Source organism: Solanum stenotomum, chromosome 9 (assembly GCF_019186545.1).
Source record: "Solanum stenotomum isolate F172 chromosome 9, ASM1918654v1, whole genome shotgun sequence".
In the NCBI taxonomy this organism is placed as follows: domain Eukaryota; kingdom Viridiplantae; phylum Streptophyta; class Magnoliopsida; order Solanales; family Solanaceae; genus Solanum; species Solanum stenotomum.
In genome coordinates, this window is record NC_064290.1 from 6,688,592 (window position 1) to 6,707,607 (window position 19,016).

General features: G+C 33.4%; 2 protein-coding genes across 4 annotated transcripts; both read left to right on the forward strand.

The window, feature by feature from the left end:
• Positions 1–2,078: 2,078 nt before the first annotated feature.
• On the forward strand, positions 2,079–5,831 carry LOC125876638 (G-type lectin S-receptor-like serine/threonine-protein kinase At4g03230). Of its 2 annotated transcripts, none has more exons than XM_049557857.1 (7): positions 2,079–3,432; positions 3,512–3,670; positions 3,755–3,951; positions 4,061–4,271; positions 4,365–4,602; positions 5,062–5,203; positions 5,284–5,831. In XM_049557857.1, the coding sequence occupies exons 1-7, from the start codon at positions 2,085–2,087 to the stop codon at positions 5,596–5,598; spliced, it is 2,610 nt and encodes an 869-aa protein (XP_049413814.1). In that variant the 5' UTR covers positions 2,079–2,084; the 3' UTR covers positions 5,599–5,831. The 2 variants fall into 2 exon arrangements, with proteins under 2 accessions (XP_049413814.1, XP_049413815.1); XM_049557858.1 differs by having other exon boundaries at positions 3,758–3,951.
• A 4,251-nt stretch (positions 5,832–10,082) lies between these two features.
• Positions 10,083–17,525, forward strand: LOC125876636 (G-type lectin S-receptor-like serine/threonine-protein kinase At4g03230). 2 transcript variants are annotated; one of them, XM_049557856.1, is made up of 9 exons: positions 10,083–11,358; positions 11,453–11,974; positions 12,102–12,254; positions 12,358–12,554; positions 12,640–12,850; positions 12,963–13,200; positions 13,356–13,497; positions 13,576–13,702; positions 17,168–17,525. In XM_049557856.1, exons 1-9 carry the CDS (start codon positions 10,128–10,130, stop codon positions 17,362–17,364), a joined length of 3,018 nt encoding a protein of 1,005 aa, XP_049413813.1. In that variant the 5' UTR covers positions 10,083–10,127; the 3' UTR covers positions 17,365–17,525. The 2 variants fall into 2 exon arrangements, with proteins under 2 accessions (XP_049413813.1, XP_049413812.1); XM_049557855.1 differs by lacking the exons at positions 13,356–13,497; positions 13,576–13,702 and adding an exon at positions 16,821–16,962 and having other exon boundaries at positions 10,087–11,358; positions 17,041–17,525.
• The last annotated feature ends 1,491 nt before the right edge of the window (positions 17,526–19,016 follow it).

The following is a 19,016-nucleotide window of genomic DNA, read 5'->3' on the forward strand; positions in this document are numbered from 1 at the left end:
TTTTTTTTATTTTTTTTCATTATTATTATTGTTATTTTTTTATTATTATTATTATCATCATTATTATTATTATAAGTGGGAAGCTCCAAAGTGAAAAGTTGAATTACCATTTTGTCCCTCTACTAAATTAAAATTTGATTAAATATAAATATTTTAATTACATAATGGTAGAATTTGAAGTCCTTAAGCCCTTTAATAATTAAATTATCATTTCCTTGATAAATGAGTACATTGATATTGCTCTTAATCATAATAATAAATCTCATAATGGAAGAATTTGAAAAGTCATTCATCACTTTAATGTAGAAACCAATTTCATAATTAAAATTTGAATTTAAAGGGTTATTTCCTAATGCTATTTAAGAACCAACTTGCAAAGATGGAGACTCACAATAGGAAATCGAATTAAGAAAATTACTCAATTCAACATGAGAAAATAAGAGAGTTAGAAGTTGCAAGTGAGGATAACCAAAAAAATGCTGAAAATTGGTAATCAAGAAGAAAAAATAGCAAAAGAGAGTAAATTTAATACATGTGTAGTATTAAACAGTGAACAGTCTTATGTTGATATGTTGTCTCTAACAATAACAAAGTTTTCTTTTCAGGGCATGAAGACTTTCTTTGCAATATCCTCAACTTTTCGTTCATGCTTTCTTTCTCCATTATAAAATTTTTCTTCCATGAATCATTTAAATTGTATGAGTGTTGAACTTGAAGTATAGATATCAATTTAAGGTATATGTAGAAGTTTTCTTATTGTGCATTTAAATGAGAACCATTAATCATTTTTGTTATTCATTTTTGCACATACTAATATATCATATGTTTGGACCTAATAACATAAAAATGTAACTCATTATTTTAGATACCAAACTAAATTTTGCAGGTTCATCAAATGTCTAATCATTTGATATACAATAAAGAAGTTATTTGAATACATTGATTGTTCATCTATTTTAAATTGTATTTTTTTAAATAGCTTGTGATACTGATTAAAATGTGATTTTGCCAGTAATTCATACATTTCATGGGACTCACGTGTCTAGGACTAGTTCTATATAAACGAGTATACGCAGATCTTATCCTTATCAAGCAAATAATGTAGGACCTGTTTGGCCATAGATTTCTCAAGTAAAATTTGGGGAAAAAAATTAGCAAATAGTGTTTGTCCATACAATTTGATATTATTTGGCAAATATTTTTGACAAATAACCCAAATTCCCAAATACTAGAAAAATCTAGTATTTGGATCAAATAAATGAGTAACAATGATACAAACAGAGTGTAACTTAAACAAAGTTAAATGACATAATTTATAATTATGTCGTCTGAAAATATGTAGAACTGGATTTCAGTCTTTGTCCATATAAAAAAAATAAAAAAATAATTTGATTCCAGGAATCATTTTGTGAGATATATAGGACCATACGTCTTATTTGTCGATAGAGAAAATAAAGGAAGAGCTAATAAATTAGCTATAGTGTACGAGAAAATCCTGTACTCCAAAGTTGACTCGACTTAGATTTTTCGTCGTCTCATTTCTTTCATCTTATAAAAATGAAAACAATATATGTGGTTATATTTCTGTCAATAATACTAGTCCTAAATTATTAAACATTTTGAATACTTTTCTTCGTTTTTATGTGAAGTCACACCATACGGTAAATGAGAATTAGAAAGTAATTCTAACAGTATTTTGCAGTAGAATCTAAATGTCTAATAATATGATGGAACTTGTACAAATGAAATCAAGAATTAATTTAGTCTCTGAAACACCCTAGTTACATTTTGGACAGAGGAAGTAATTTACTCTATATCAATTCTCCATAGCTTATCATGTGTGTGAAGTTTATTACTCACTCAATTATACATAGTATTATTATAAGTTGATTACAATAAGTTGAGTAATAGAAACAAAGTTTTATCATATAAAATCTCAATGGTTGGCTGAAAAAACAGCTAAAATAATTTAAGGACGACCATTGACTTGGTGAGTTGACTGTACTCTCAATCAAACATTTAGTAGTATAGGTTCCATTTGAAGTGAATGCTAACTTTTTCATATCATCAAAATACCATAAAAAATGTTACTGACTCAAGTAGTTGCTGGAAAAGTTTATGTTATGCAAATGAGTAATTTTGTCTTGTTGTTGTTTGCAGTGTTGGTGATTATATGTGGATGTGATGCAAGGAGCACGATCGATGGAAAGAGTGAGTTAATAGACAACGGGGAAACACTGGTATCTGATGGAGAAAACTTCGAAATGGGATTCTTTTCTGAAGGGTTAAACAGGTATGTAGGCATATGGTATTACAAGTTAAGACCTCGAACTGTTGTATGGATTGCTAATTGGAACAATTCGATTCGAGCTTCAACAAAAAATAAGGAGAGTGTTTCCATTGTCGTTCATGATGGTAACCTCAAAATTTTGAATTCAAGTAATGGCGACACTTATTTCTCCTCGGGATTAGATGGTAACTCTAGCATTAGAGCAGAGTTGTTGGATACAGGGAATTTGGTTTTAGTTGATGAATTAGGAGCTAAAATGTGGCAGAGTTTTCAGAATCCAACGAATACTTTCCTTCCTGGCATGAATATGGAGAGTCTGGAATTAACTTCTTGGGAAGGCTCTGGAGATAGGAAGTACAAATTCAAAGTAGATCAAGGAGACAACAAAAAATATGTGATAGTTGAGAACGAAGTGGGTATTCACTGGCAAGGGTCTGTAGGAGGGTTTGAGAAATCAACTGCCTATGAATTCTTCAGATTCAATGATATGCCTTCTTTTGTAACCTTCTTTTTATCCAATAATCCAGTTGAAGCGACAAGAACATTATTCAATAATTCAGTGGAAGCGACAAGAACATTATTCAATAATAATCGTAATTTTACTCCGATTGATTTTTCAAGGTTAGCCAATTTTAGTAACAAAGATTCTATTTTCAAAGGTACTAGACTCCTGATGAACTCCTCTGGAGAAATACAATTCTACTTTTGGGATTACGAGAGTGGATGGTCCTTGGTCTGGTCTGCCCCAAAAGATAAATGCGACCAGTTTAGAAAATGTGGGAAATTTAAGATTTGTAACAGCAATGAAAGTTCAGAATGCAGCTGTTTGCCTGGGTTTCAGAGTGATTCTCGAGAAGATTATGGAGACGGGGAAAATTTAGGTGGATGTTCGAGAATATCAGATAACTCTTGCAAAGAAGACACATTTGTGCATCTGAGCTCAATGAAATTTGGAAATTCAAAATGGACAGATAGAAAGATTAATACCAGTGAGAACTGCATGAGTCATTGTTTAAGCGACTGCTCGTGCAAAGCATATACATATTATAACTATTCTGGATGCTGGTTTTGGGAGTCGAATCTCAATCTCCAGGAGAACTACCCTGGTGGCTTCAATCTCTCTGTCCGCGTGCCCCCTACTGGTAAGAAGCTGATGTGTGACTTCATTTTACCTTTCTGATGCCAACACTTGTTTCATTTATTGAATTGAATTGTCTTCAGAAGTTGAAACACAAGGAGGACCATGGAACAATACACCGATGCAGACATCCTCACGGAATCAGCGACCCCTTGTTATTTCCCTCTCTGTAATTCTTGGAGTTATGGTTCTGTGTGGTATTATTTATATAATTTATCTGAAAAGAGTGGCAAGAAGTAAAGGTAACAATGCAGAATTTTCATCTGCTTTTTCTCAACTACTCCAACTTTTGGATATCGTAATCACTTTAATTGTTTTGATTATAGAAGCCAGAGAAATTGTTTTGGGAGTGCCTATGGAGTACTTGCCTCATAGAGATAGTTTTGATGAAGATTTAATCACTGAAGACGATAAGAAACGGATTGATGTCCCGTTTTTCAGCTTCAATAGCATACTAGTTGCTACAGAAAACTTCTCAAATGCAAGTAAGCTCGGGAGAGGTGGATTTGGACCTGTTTATAAGGTTTTTGCAACTTTCTTTTTTTTTCCTTCTTCTGTTCTAAGTTGTTTTACCATTCAGATTTTTTTCTTTCGTTTTCGTTATATAACAGTCTGGAGATATATTTATGCAGGGTAAGTTTCTCGGAGGTACAGATATGGCAGTTAAAAGGTTGTCAAGTGATTCTGGACAAGGTGTTGAAGAATTTAAAACTGAAGTAATGTTGATTGCCAAACTGCAGCACAGAAATTTAGTTAGGCTTCTAGGCTATTGTGTTGAGAGAAATGAAAAGATTTTGTTATATGAATATATGCCCAACAAAAGCTTGGATACGTTTCTATTCGGTTAGTATACTTCCCTCCCCACCATGAAACTCGTTGCAGTAATAGTTTTATGATTGATTCTCTCTGAATTTATCTTACAAAACTTGAAATTAGATCATGCATTCTGTCGATTACTGGACTGGAGGATTCGTTTTGAAATTATATTGGGTATTGCTCGAGGGTTACTTTATCTTCACCAAGACTCGAGGCTAAGGATCATTCATAGAGATCTAAAGACAAGTAACATATTGTTAGATGAAGAAATGAATGCCAAAATATCAGATTTTGGCTTGGCAAGGATCATTGAAGGCAAAAATACAGAAGCCAATACTAACAAAGTCGTTGGAACATAGTAAGTCTCTTGGTTCTGTTTTCACCTTTGATTTGGTGGGTAAAAGATAGATATATATACATCTAAAACTTGGTATTAGTTCACTATATGTATTGGTTTACACAAATTAGATGCTAAAATAACCTATTCTGGAACACTAAAAACAGTGGCTATATGTCTCCNGGTTACTTTATCTTCACCAAGACTCGAGGCTAAGGATCATTCATAGAGATCTAAAGACGAGCAACATATTGTTAGACCAAGAAATGAATGCCAAAATATCAGATTTTGGCTTGGCAAGGATTGTTGAAGGCAAAAATACAGAAGCTAATACTAACAAAGTCGTTGGAACATAGTAAGTTTCTTAGTTCTTCTTTCACCTTTGATTTGGTGGGCAGAAGATAGATATATACACACCAAAATGTATTGGTTTACACAAATTAGATGCTAAAATAACCTATTCTGGAACACTAAAAACAGTGGCTATATGTCTCCGGAATATGCAATGGAGGGACTCTTTTCAATCAAATCTGATGTATTTGCCTTCGGAGTGGTCTTACTTGAGATCATAAGTGGGAGGAGAAACATGGAATTTTTCGAAGATGTTAACCTCATTGGTCATGTAAGTACCAAAATTTCCCTCATTAATATACATCTCATTCTACTTAAAGCTTTCATTGACTCAAAATTAGCATTTCACAGGTATGGAGACTCTGGATGAAAGACAGTGCATTAGACATGATGGATCAAACCATAGTTGAGTCGTGCGATGAAAGTGAAGTGCTAAAGTGCGTGAATGTGGCACTCCTATGTGTTCAAGAAGATCCAGCTGAGCGTCCTGTAATGTCAAATGTTGTTTTTATGCTTGGAGGTGAAAGCATAACACTACCAAGACCAAATCAACCAGCTTTTATAGCACGAAGAAATAGTGCTGGTGCAAGTACATCTTCTTCGTCTTCTAAGCTATACAACAATTCCAACAATGGGTTGACAATAACTCAACAAGTAGGCCGATGAAATCAATATACATATAAGTTAAATGCATAATGCACACAAGCCAATAATGTGCCGGTATATCTTTTCTTCAATTTCAGTTTGAATTTCTGTTAAATTATTTTGGCACGCAAAATAACCGATTGTGTTGTAGTGTCGGATAGAATAATTAAAAAATTTATTATCAAGTAGAGTTATGTACAAGTTCTATAAAAACTTTGTTTGGATATAATGTCACAATTAATGTATTATGTATACATCCAGCAACCAACATTCTATATAAACGAACAACAACAACATATTCAATGTGATTCTATAAGTGGACCTAAAAAGAATGTAGTATACGCGTTATACGCAAATCGTATCCTTACCAAGCAAATAATGTAGGACCTGTTTGATCATAGATTTCTCAAGTAAAATTTGGGGGAGAAATTGACAAATAGTGTTTGTCCATACAATTTGGCAAATATTACTGGCAAATAACCCAAATTTCCAAATACTAGAAAAAAACTAGTATTTGGGTCAAATCTCATTATTTTGGATCTTTTAAAAATTCAAATTCTACACCAAACTTTTATCTTTTACAAAAACACCCTCTATAGTAGTTGTTTACGTTGTATTACATAATTCTATACGTGAACACCAAAGTAGTGATAAAATATTCAGTGAATATGAAAGTGATGATATGGTTGTTGATGAAAATGATAAATAATCGACTCAGGGTAACAAAGTCATGTGTTTTGTCTACTTCACGGTGTATGAAATGATGCTTGTTGCACTGACTCCAGACTAACACATTGCTTTAGTGTCATGGGCACTACTTGTTTTTTGTTGCAACAAAGATAACTTGTAATACAAACTTATGATTAATTTTAAAACTTATGGGTATATATCATATTTTTTCTAAAAAAGTGAAATGTTTTCCAAATATTATGACCACACTAATGGTGAAATTTCACCCAAATAAAAATATTTGTCAAAAATATTTGAAATTCTATGGCCAAACACTAGCGTAGTATTGTTAAAGCTTAATTACTAGTTACTAGTCTATTAGACAAAGTCAAAGTTGTACTCCTATTTAAAAATAGTGATGTGTCCATGAAGAGTCCTGAATTGCTGGGGAAATAATTCATTATAAAAAGCTTCCTGGAAATTGGAATTATTTGTGAGATACGACAATAAAGTCCGAAACAAATGTTGGACCAGACAAGGATTATAGTGATGTCTAATCACAATATTAATAGCTTAGTTGGTTGGTTACCTAAATTTTCACCTTATTGGTGAGGATTTGATTCCCCACATTATAATCCCCTCCCAATTTCCCCTTCCCTATCCCCATTTTTTTTATAAAAAAAAATCACTTCACGGAAGACGAAACTAGGCGTGTCAAATGTTAGAACAATTATTTTATGAAACTTATATAATTTTTAACTGTATAGTTATTCTTTCATGTCGTAGCACAAAAAATAGATTTTTCTAAATCGTTTCAATCATTTAAGTTTCTATTCGGTATCGATACATTCCAATTAGTTTTTGGTTATTTATTTTTGAATATATATCACATTAGAATCATTAAGGATGACTTATTTGTTGTTGAGAACCATGATTATTCTAAAAGGGCCAATGATCTAAACCACTGATCAAGGTGATATATTGTTAGGCTGAGTAAAATGTTGGAGAGTTTTATTCAGGATTAAGACTCAATTAGTTGTTAAAAAAGATTAGGGATCACAAAGAACGGTTATGAAAACTATAATGTCAAAGCTTTGACTTTCTGATATCTCTCATTCCCTTTCTATGGTCTTGTATCTCATCTCTCTCTCGTTACTTCGTCTCTGTTGATCTCTCCTTAGTTAGTGTGTTATTACTTTGTTGTATATATTCTATGTTGTAACTTGTATTCAGTGATTATAATATATATCAGTATTTGTATTGGAAATCGGATTTGTTTCATTCGTCACATTAAATCATAAAAATTAATTATGATGACTTGCAAGAAATAACAAAGTTTGTTCCATTTTAGAACGACAATTGAATTGCTAATAGAAACTTTTCAATTTAGACGTATAAACTTTGAAAAGATGACACGTAGTATCAATATAAAATTTTAAAAATATAAAACTGATAGTTAGCTCAAATATTGCAAGTTTGCAACCATTTAAAAAGGAAGAGAGAGAGAGAGAAAACAACCTTAGGTTCATTTTGGTATTTTCTTCAACTTCTTTTATAAAATTAAAATTCTAATATAATTATTCGGTACGATTATAAATATATGTAGGATCATCCAATTTTTATTAAAAATCTCTAATAATCTGTTTGATCAATTTTAAATAAACATTGACAGCCCTAAAACATTTAAATGAAAGAATCACATTGAATTGAAAGAAAAGATATGGAGTAACCACTAAAGAATGTGGTGTAGTGAATGAGACTGTACGTTTATTCTTTAACCAGAGTCTTAGGAAACATTTCCCTAGAATGGAGTCCTATATGACATGAATCCAAAATAGTCAAATTGTAAGACAGATATCAAAACACCCGATAAAAACGATAGAAGAAGAAGAAGATATGGAGTAGATGAGTTGAAGTGTTGTTCAGCTTAGAAAAGACGAGAAAATGATCAAAATGGTCCTTAATGTATGACTTTGATTTCATTTGGTCCTTAATGTATGGACTTGATGGAAATGGTCCTTTATGTATCATAAATTGTGATCAATTTGGTCCTTAACCCTAAAATTTTAATGGCAGCGATTATTTTTAAAAAAATTTAACTAAAATCGCTACACGTGGAGCGATTTCCCATTATTTTTTAAGCAGTCCTCGCTTCGGAAATTTTTAATAAAAAAAAATTAAACTTTTTTAAGAAAATGGCTGCTATAGCAGCTATTTCTATTTTTTAAACGCTGTTGGGGCAGCGTTGTAAAAAATAATAATTCACAGCAGCGATTTTAAAGAAAAAAGAAATTATTTTTTGGATCAGTAGCGATTTTTATGTTTTTTAAAGGAGTAACAACGTCAATTTTGTCAGAAGAAAATCTCTCCGTCAAGAGCGATTTTGCCCTTTTGGTTAAAAACAAATTGATGTGCCATTTTGGAATTTTTGGAAACAGGGGAAGGAAAGTCTTGAACGAGTGCATCTTTTACATATTCCGTGTATTTTGACGGCAAAATAAAATAAAATATTAATTTTAGGGTTAAAGACCAAATTGATCACAATTTATGATACATAAAGGATCCTTTCCATCAACTCCATACATTAATGACCAAATGGAATCAAAGCCATATCAAAGACCATTTTGATCATTTTCTCTAGAAAAGACCATAAAGGAACAGAGGAGAAAATTTTCTCTATTTCAAAGTTAGACTTTGACTAACATTTTTTCTCACGTATCAATCACTCCACTTTGAAAATAGATACATTATAGTATGTGGCTTATATTTCATCAATAAATTTGTATTGAACGGAGGACGAATTTAAGATTTTTAAAATAAGAAAAAAAAAACACTAAATGAGAATTAATCTCTAGTCCTCTAAATAAATAACCTAATATTTGATTAAGTACATCATTTAGCCTTTTCATAATATGAATATCAACAAATAATATTATACAAATTTCAAAAGATATATACATAAAATAAATAATTTTACGGAGAAACCACAAATTTACTTACCTCATTTATAGTAAGTAAATTCGCCACCAGTATTGAATATGGTATATATATTAGAATATAAATAATATATGTTTATGCTAATGTTATTGTTTATTATGTATGATAATAATAAAAATAAAAATAAAAATAGATGAAGGAAGTAACATAAATTTAAACACTATATTAGATTACAAGTTTCACATAAATCCAGTGGAAATAACTAAGCTTTTGGGATGGATGAAGTAATCCAAAAACTAATTAACTATTAAAAGGTGAGTGACACGGTTAATATCCCTCTATTTGTAACAAAATAGTATTGGGTTCTACAGAATAAAGAACTTCTCGATTTAGAGTGTTTAACCCCTTTACACGTTTGGACCGTTGACTCGTTGTACTGTATTATATTATTAGTTCAAATACAATATTTATTTTAATTGTTACTAAAATTTTATTGTATCGTATTTTTAGATCTATCAGTAGGTAAAAACAAAAACTCTCATTTTATATAATAATCGATTTGGTGTGATTGCATCGTTACTTTAATATTTTCTTCTTATTTTATTTTTATTTATTAGTTAAACCTTTTCATAATAGCTCTACCATATATGCCACTTTTCTTATAAGTTCATCATCCAAATTCCCGATGTGTGATATTATGTAAATAATATCATCTATCAAAAACGTTATTAATTTAGACAATACAATACGATACAATATAAGACATTAGAAAAACACCAATGACTTGGTCAATTGGCAAAGAGCTGGCAATGTCGGAAAGTGGGAGTTTTTTTCTCAATGAAACAATTAGTCATGTAGGGCCTCCACTGAAATGAAATAGAGGGCAAGAGCTACCTACTTGAATTTATGTTCTTCAGTCAAATCATCAACAATTCCATAAAACAATGCAATCAAGTAATTTTCTCTTGTTGTTGTTTGCAGCATTGATGATTTTACATCGATGTGATGCAAGGAGGAGCACCATTGATGGAAGCAGTAAATTAGTTGACAATGGCGAAACACTGGTATCTGCTGGAGAAAATTTCGAAATGGGATTCTTTTCTGATGATGACGGGTTAAACAAATATGTAGGCATATGGTATTACAAATTAAGTCCTAGAACTGTTGTATGGGTTGCTAATTGGAATAATTCGATTCAGGGTAAAAGAATAATGAATGAGGATAATTCGGTTGTCGTTGAAGATGGTAATCTCAAAGTTATAAGTAATGGGTATACTTATTTCTCCACAAAATTAGGTAGTGGTTCTAACAGGAAAGTAGAGTTGTTGGATACAGGGAACTTAGTTTTAGTTGATGAATCAGGAGTTGAAATGTGGCAGAGTTTTCGCAATCTAACCGATACATTCCTACCAGGTATGAAAATGGATAGTAGTTTGAATTGGATTGATTCAAAAAATGGGAACTACAGATTCCAATTAGATCAATCAAGTGACAAGGAATATGTTATAATACTTCCAAAGCAGGGCAAAATTCTCTGGAAAGGGTCTGCGAAATTAGGAAAGTTAAGTTTCGGTGAGATGCCTGATTATGTTGCCTACATGTTATCCAACTTCACTAATAAAGACGTTGTCGATAATTCATTGGAATCGATAGGAACATTTAACAAGAGTAGGCTCTTAATGAACTCCTCGGGGGAAATACAATTCTATGGTTGGGATAAGGAGATCAGTGGATGGTCTTTGATGTGGTCAGCGCCAAAGGATACGTGTGATTTGTATAAGTATTGTGGGAAGTTTAGCATTTGTAACAGCAAACGTGAGGAAGTATGCAAATGTTTGCCTGGGTATAAGCCCAATCCTCCAGATAATTCAAAAGCAGGAGATTTTTCAGGTGGTTGTTCGAGGAAGTCAGTTAGCTCTTGCAATGAAGACAATGTAGAAGTACTCGACACGTTCTTGGATTTGAGGTCAATGAAATTCAAGAGTCCAGACAAGATAATCAGTAATATTAGTACCCGTGAGGACTGCAGGAGATTTTGTCTAGGCAACTGTAAGTGCCAGGCCTATACTTACGATGATTCTGTATGCTGGATTTGGGACACTAGTCTCATGTCTCTCCAGGAGAACTATGCTGGTGGCTTCAACATCTCTGTTCGTGTCAGCATTTCCGATATTGGTAATTTCTTTTTCGATTTAACTTATGTACACTGACAGTTTAAGCTAATGTGTGACCACAAATAGTACAGTAATTTGATTTTTGTGCATTGCAGAAGCAACAAGGAGAAATTGCAAGCCTTGTGGCATAAACCTAATACCCTATCCATTAAGCAGTGGACAAAATTGTGGTGACCCTCTGTATTATAGTTTCTCATGTGATGATTTAGCTGGTCAGGTAAGCTTCCACACATCGAATGGCAAGTATACTGTCGTTAACTTTGATAAAGATAACAAAACATTTGTTATAGAAGCAGCCCATAAAGAATCTGTTGGTACTTGTGATGACAAAGGACCGGTGACAGGAATTTCTTGGTTCAACCAGTCATCACCTTTTAAGGTGATAAACTGGTGTTACAATCCTGACGAGAATCTTACTTCAGGACCTTTTAGTCGAGGGAAAGATTTAATATTGATTAGTTGGAAACCACCATTGGAGCCATTTTGCAAGACTTCAGAAGATTGCAATGATTGGCCAAATTCTAGTTGCAATATGACAAAACAAGGAGAAAGAAGATGTATATGCCAAACTGATTACAAATGGAATGGCTTGATTTTAAATTGTTCCACGAGTTTAGGTATATGGATCAATGTTACTTACTACAAATGATTTTCTTGCCAATAGTTCAATGATACCTTTTTCTATGTTCTCCATTTGACCTTTTATATGACCAACACAAATTTCATTTCTTAAATTTGCTTCAGAACTTGGAACACAAGGATCATTCATCGCGAAGCTGGCATCCTCACGGAATCAGAGAACCCTTGTTATCTCCATCTCTGTAGTTCTTGGAGTTATAACTTTGTGCAGCATTAGTTATATAATTTATCAGAACACTAGAGTGACAAGAAGTAGAGGTGATAATGATCGAAAAATCTCATCTGTTTTTTCTCAAGTTCAGCTTTTGGAGGTATATTATGATCAAGTTCATAACTAATTACTTAATTGGTTTGATTTTAGAAGCAAGAGATATTGTTTTGGGGAATCATATGGAGCACTTTCCTCGTAGAGAAAGTTTCGGTGAAGATTTGATCACTGCAGATGAAAAGAGACGTATTGATGTCCCATTTTTCAGCTTGTATAGCATACTAGTAGCTACAGACAACTTCTCGAATGCAGCTAAGCTCGGGCAAGGTGGATTCGGACCTGTTTATAAGGCTAGGCTACTTTCTTTTGTTCATGTACCATTCAAATTTCTCTATTTCCGTTATACAACGATTCTGACAAACATTATACATACAGGGTAAGTTTCTCGAAGGTGCAGAGCTAGCGGTGAAAAGGTTGTCAAATCATTCGGGACAAGGTGTTGAAGAATTTAAAACTGAAGTAATGTTAATTGCCAAACTGCAGCACAGAAATTTAGTCAGGCTTCTAGGCTATTGTGTTGAGGGAAATGAAAAGATCTTACTATATGAGTATATGGCCAACAAAAGCTTGGATACATTTATATTCGGTCAGTATACTCCACTCCGGACCTCAAAATTCTTTGTAACGTTTTATGCAAATATATGGTTTTTTTTTTTGGATTTATTACCTCTAAAGTTAACCTTGTACATTGCAAATAGATCATACATTCTGCCGATTATTGGACTGGAGGATTCGTTTTGAAATTATATTGGGTATCGCACGAGGGCTTCTTTATCTTCACCAAGACTCGAGGCTAAGGATTATTCATAGAGATCTTAAGACAAGCAACATATTGTTAGATGATGAAATGAATGCCAAAATTTCAGATTTTGGCTTGGCAAGGATTATTGAAGGCAAAAACACAGAAGTTAATACAACCAGAGTTGTTGGAACTTAGTAAGTCTCTGAATACTGTTTTCAGCTTTGATCATTTGGAGAGCAAACACACACACACACACACACACACACAGAGGCAGAGATCTAAAATTTGGTCCGATTTCACTAAACATATGATTCCTTTGATGTCTCATTGTATGAAACATTAAAAACAGTGGCTATATGTCACCGGAGTATGCATTGGAGGGACTCTTTTCAATCAAGTCCGATATATTTGCCTTCGGAGTGGTAGTTCTTGAAATCATAAGTGGGAAGAGAAACATGGAATTTTTCGAAGAAGTAAACCTTACTGGTTATGTAAGTACCCAAAACTTCCCTCAATTGATTTGCTATTCTGTTTTAATGCTTTAACTAACTCAAAAATACTAATCACAGGCATGGAGACTGTGGATGGAAGACAGGGCACTTGACATGATTGATCAAACTATTGTTGATACGTTCGAGGACAAGGAAGTGATAAAATGTGTAAATGTTGCACTTCTATGTGTGCAAGAAGATCCAGGTGATCGTCCTACAATGTCAAATGTAGTTCTTATGCTTGGAGGCGAAAACATGACTCTTCCTAGACCAAGCCAGCCACATTTTATCACACGAAGAAATGCTTCGAGTACATCTTCTTCCTCTTCTAAGCTCTACAGCACTTTCAACAAAGAGATGATCACGATAACTCATGAAGAAGAAGGCAAATACATAGAGATGTAAATGCACGACGAATAACTCAAAACATTATGTTAAAATCATCTATATCTTTCCTTTTAATTCAATAGTGAATCTTTCCATTGTATCTTCCCTCAAGTGACAACACCTCGCTGGAATTCAAAGTTATATTCATAGACTGATCAACTTTTTTTCAATACATATCACACTTGTAGTGTCTTTAAAAACGTTACATTTTATTGTATCCAAGGTTGTATGCATTGTGGCTTCGTACTGTTGAAGTGTGTGACCATCTCATCTAAAAACTTAAGATGTTAGAGAGCACACTTTTATTATTTGATTATATTCTCAACACACCTCCTCACGTGCGGGCCAATTTTTTTTTCATGGGTCAAGCACGTGGAAATTATTTTTGATTTGGATGGCGGTGAGATTCGATCTCAAGACCTTTGCCTGCTTTGATACCATGTTAAAGTGTGACCATCTCATCTAAAAACTTAAGTTTTTAGAGAAAGTACACTTTTATTATTTGATTATATTCTCAACACATACCAAGTGTGACCATCTAATCCACTTGTGATATTATCTGCTTTACGTCTAGATGCACACGAATAGAGTGGCAAAATGGGTAATTTATATGGGTATCTATTCAAATTTACTCATTTTAAATCGGTTGGGTACCCAACTCATTTAAAGTACCAACCTATTTAAAATGGGTAAAAACGAAAAAAATTCATATTACTTATTTAAACATGGATAGTTAAATTGATATAGTGGGTAGAAAAGGTTCATTCATAAAAGAAAGAAAAGTGGTATTAATGTTTCTTTTGGGTGTAGGTGGTGGGGGTGAGTGGGGTAAGGAAAAAATCTATTTTTTTTTAAAACAAATTAACTTTTTTTTTGAAAGTGGCTGGAAGGGGGCGGGGAGTGATAAAAAAACTTTAAGAAAAAAATATATTATTTTAATGAAAAACAAATTAATTATTTTTTACAGTTTTTTTGAGATAGGGGTGGATGCGTGGGGTGACGGTGGGGGTGGGTGGGTATGGGGAGTGGGGTAAATTTTTTGCTTTTGAAGCTCTTAATAAGTTCCCTATTATAATATGGATACTCATACATATATTATCCATTGTGTAACATGTTTTTACCCATTTAAAATATGAGTTGAGTCGAGTATTTAATTCATTTTTATTTAACTAATTTTCGATCGATTCACATTTGACTCAATCAACTCGTTTTGCCACTCCTACCCACGAACTTTAAAACACGTTAGTAGGATCTAAAATATCCCATTTGTATGAACAACATCTCCATCGTGTTTCACCAATGTGAGATTTGTCAAAGATAAACACGAATTTCTACGGCAAGTTATTAAGTACATTTTTCATTTTCTTAATAGACATGGACACATCACACATGATCAACGGAAAAATATGGGACAGACTCCAGCCCCTCTCCGATTCGTTCAGTAAAAACATGTAGACCAAACGTTTCAAAGCTAAAAGAGTAGATATTAACTTTATTTCTGTTAGAATAAGTTAAGAATCTTATATTGGTTAATGATAGACAAATGATCTGTATGCACTTAAGCAATCCTTCTTATGAAGTAACTAACTTTTGAAGTTGAATTAGGTTTAAATATCATATTTTTACGTGTTATCAGAGCGAGGTTCATATCTATTTGGGGTCGTGATCCACGTTTCAGTTAGCTCTGGGGCGTGAAGGGGGATCTCCATTCCTTAAAATGTGATGTGAGTTACGAAGGTAGAAAGTATAAAATCATTGTTCCCTTTATAGTAAAATCCAAATGTGGCAAAGACTTGGGTCTATTCATGTTGACCTTTGATGGCAACAATATTGTGTGCCCACCTTGGTGAGTAAATGTTTAATTAAGGGTACAATTGCCCCCGACCCATTGCCAGCTCTTTCCCACTTATTGACCAAGTCAGTGTTGGTTCTTTTATTTTTCTTAATTCCTTTTTTTCCCATCCATTCCCCCTTTGAAGATTGAAAACAAAATAGTGATGAATAACTAAACTAAATATTTCTTCAGTTTTATTTTACGTGGCACCGTAATCTGATACAATGTTTAAAGAAAAAAAGAACTTTTTTGAAATTTATAGTCTAAAATAATTCTTAGATATTTGTGTAGTTATATATCATTCATTAAGAAAATTCTTAGAGCCCGTTTGGATTGGCTTAAAAGTCGGTCAAACCTACTTTTAAATCAGTTTTTGACTTCTGGAAATATTTGGCAAATATGAAAAATAACTTAAAATAACTCAAAAATGACTTAAAATAAGTTACGAAGGGTTTGACAAGGTAAAAAATGACTTAAAATAAGTCAAAAACCAAAAGTAGGTCTCCCCTACTTTTTATTTTTTGACTTAAAAATCATTTCAATTTGACTTTTTATTTTTGACTTAAAAGCTATTTTTTTTTAAGTCAATCCAAACAGGTTCTTAGACAGACAAAAAATAAAATGTTGCCACATAAAATGAGATCGAAAGAGCATATAACACTCTTTCTCACAAAATTTCCCCTATACAAACTCTCAAACCCATTAGAGTTGCATTGTGAATGCTACCAAGTGAAAAGACACGAACCTCAATTTATAAATAAGAAATTAAAGCATACACATTGATGAATAGCATGAATACCTTCTACAAAAAAATAAAATAAAGAAAAATGGAATGAATCCCACGTGGTGACGAAGGACGAGAACCTTGAGCTCCTTATAAGCCTTCTCTATCAGCTAACTTTTGAGGCTGAGTCAGATCACCGACCGAAAATACCATTTCTTTGCATTCGGACGCCTGATTTGACACAACCAAAACCAAACCATACCAAACACGCGTGCTCATTGACTTTTTTGCAGTTAGACAAGTCTCATATAAATCTGATTGAACGAAAAACTAAGTCTTACCTTGACTAGCAACATGATCTTAAAACTTTTAAAATAGTGGCTACATGTCACCGGAGTATGCATTGGAGGGACTCTTTTCAATCAAGTCCGATATATTTGCCTTCGGAGTGGTAGTGCTTGAAATCATAAGTGGGAAGAGAAACATGGAATTTTTTGAAGAAGTAAACCTGACTGGTTATGTAAGTACCCAAAACTTACCTCAATTAATTTGCTATTCTATTTTAATGCTTTAACTGACTCAAAAATACTAATCACAGGCATGGAGACTGTGGATGGAAGACAGTGCACTAGACATGATGGATCAAACTATTGTTGATACTTTCGAGGACAAGGAAGTGATAAAATGCATAAATGTGGCACTTCTATGTGTTCAAAAAGATCCAGGTGATCGTCCTACAATGTCAAATGTAGTCGTTATGCTTGGAGGCGAAAGCATGACTCTTCCAAGACCAAGTCAGCCACATTTTATCACAAGAAGAAATGCTTTGAGTACATCTTCTTCCTCTTCTAAGCTCTACAGCACTTTCAACAAAGAGTTGACGATAACTCATGAAGAAGAAGGCCAACACATAGAGATGTAAATGCACGATGAATAACTCAACATTATGTTAAAATCATCTATATCTTTCCTTTTAATTCAATAGTGAATTTTTCGGTTAATTTTTTTTTGGCACAGAGAATAAACCATTGTATCTTCCCTCAAGTGACAACAGGTCACTTGAATTGAATTCAAAGTTATATTTGTTAAGATAAAGTTTATTCAAGGGCAATTAGTGTAATAAGTGTGATGAACTAAGTCGGTTAAGTTTGTTATTCATTTTATTCTTGTTAATGAGTTAGTTATTTTTGTTGTTAGTTAGTTAGATTCCAGAACCTTCTTATTATTGAGTCTATATAAATACACTACATCTTCATGAAATGAAGTTTAGTTTTCATTTTCCCCAAATAAGAGCATTCTTCATTTCTCTTCAAAGCTTCAGATCAGCATCAATGGAGAATCAATATTCTCCATTAGTTTTCGTTTAACTCAATATGGTATCAGAGCCGTGACGGTTCTCTTTCACTCTCCGCAGTTCAAATTTTTTTTTGTTTCGTCCCTTTTTCTTTCAGTAATTCAACTTCACACAGAATGGTACAGAGCAGTCATCAGGAAGGAACTTCAAATGACAATCAACCTCCAGACCCTGTTTCTCTGGATCTAACCAGTGTATTCTATGTTCATCCTTCTGAGAATGCTAGGTCTACACTCGTCCCTGTCCTGTTCGATGGATCTGGATATCGTTCATGGATATGAGCTGTTCTTCGAGGCCTATCAGTGCAGAACAAAACAGGTCTCATCAATGGGAAAGTACAAAGACCATCTACAGATTCAGTCGAATTTCCTCAGTGGGAGAGATGTGATGATATGGTCACCTCCTGGATTTTGAATTCTCTGTCCAAAGATCTCAGAGATAGCCTGCAATATGTAGACAATACAAGAGAACTTTGGATCGAATTAGAGGATAAGTATGGTCAAACTAATGGAGCTAAATTGTATAAACTTCAGCTCGAAATTAATGATCTCAGTCAAGGGAACTTGGACATTACTGGGTACTACACCAGAATTAAGAAGTTATGGGAGGAACTTAACACATTAGACACAAATTCACAATGCATATGTGTGTGCATATGTACTGGTAAATCGAAAATGCATAAAGCTGAGTTGGATAAGAGACATATTCAAATCCTGATGGGATTGAATGAAATTTACACCATTGTGAGAGGCAGCATTTTGATGATGAATCCATTACCCACTATGGCTCAAACCTTTTCTATTCTTGTCCAGGAGGAGAAACAAAGAGAGGTGAAGCCTCAAAACAGGTTCAATTTGGACTCCACTTCTTTTCATGTGAATGCCGCCAGTACTAGCACAAATTTCAGGACTAACTATGCTCTTAATAGAAACAATGGGGGCAACAGCAGGGCTCCTAACAGGTCTAATCTCTTTTGTGACCATTGTAAGAAGACTGGTCATATAAAAGAAAAGTGTTACAAGTTACATGGCTTTCCTCCTGATTTCAAGTTTACTAAGGGAAAGAATACAGGAACAGCAGCTACTGCAAATGGTTTTTCTGAGGAGTTTCTGGAAGATACATGTGACAAGAATCATGAAGTAGGCAAAGGGAAAGGGAAAATGCATGAACAAAGTCTAACTCAACAACAAATTCATCAGTTGGTAAATCTACTGGAGCAC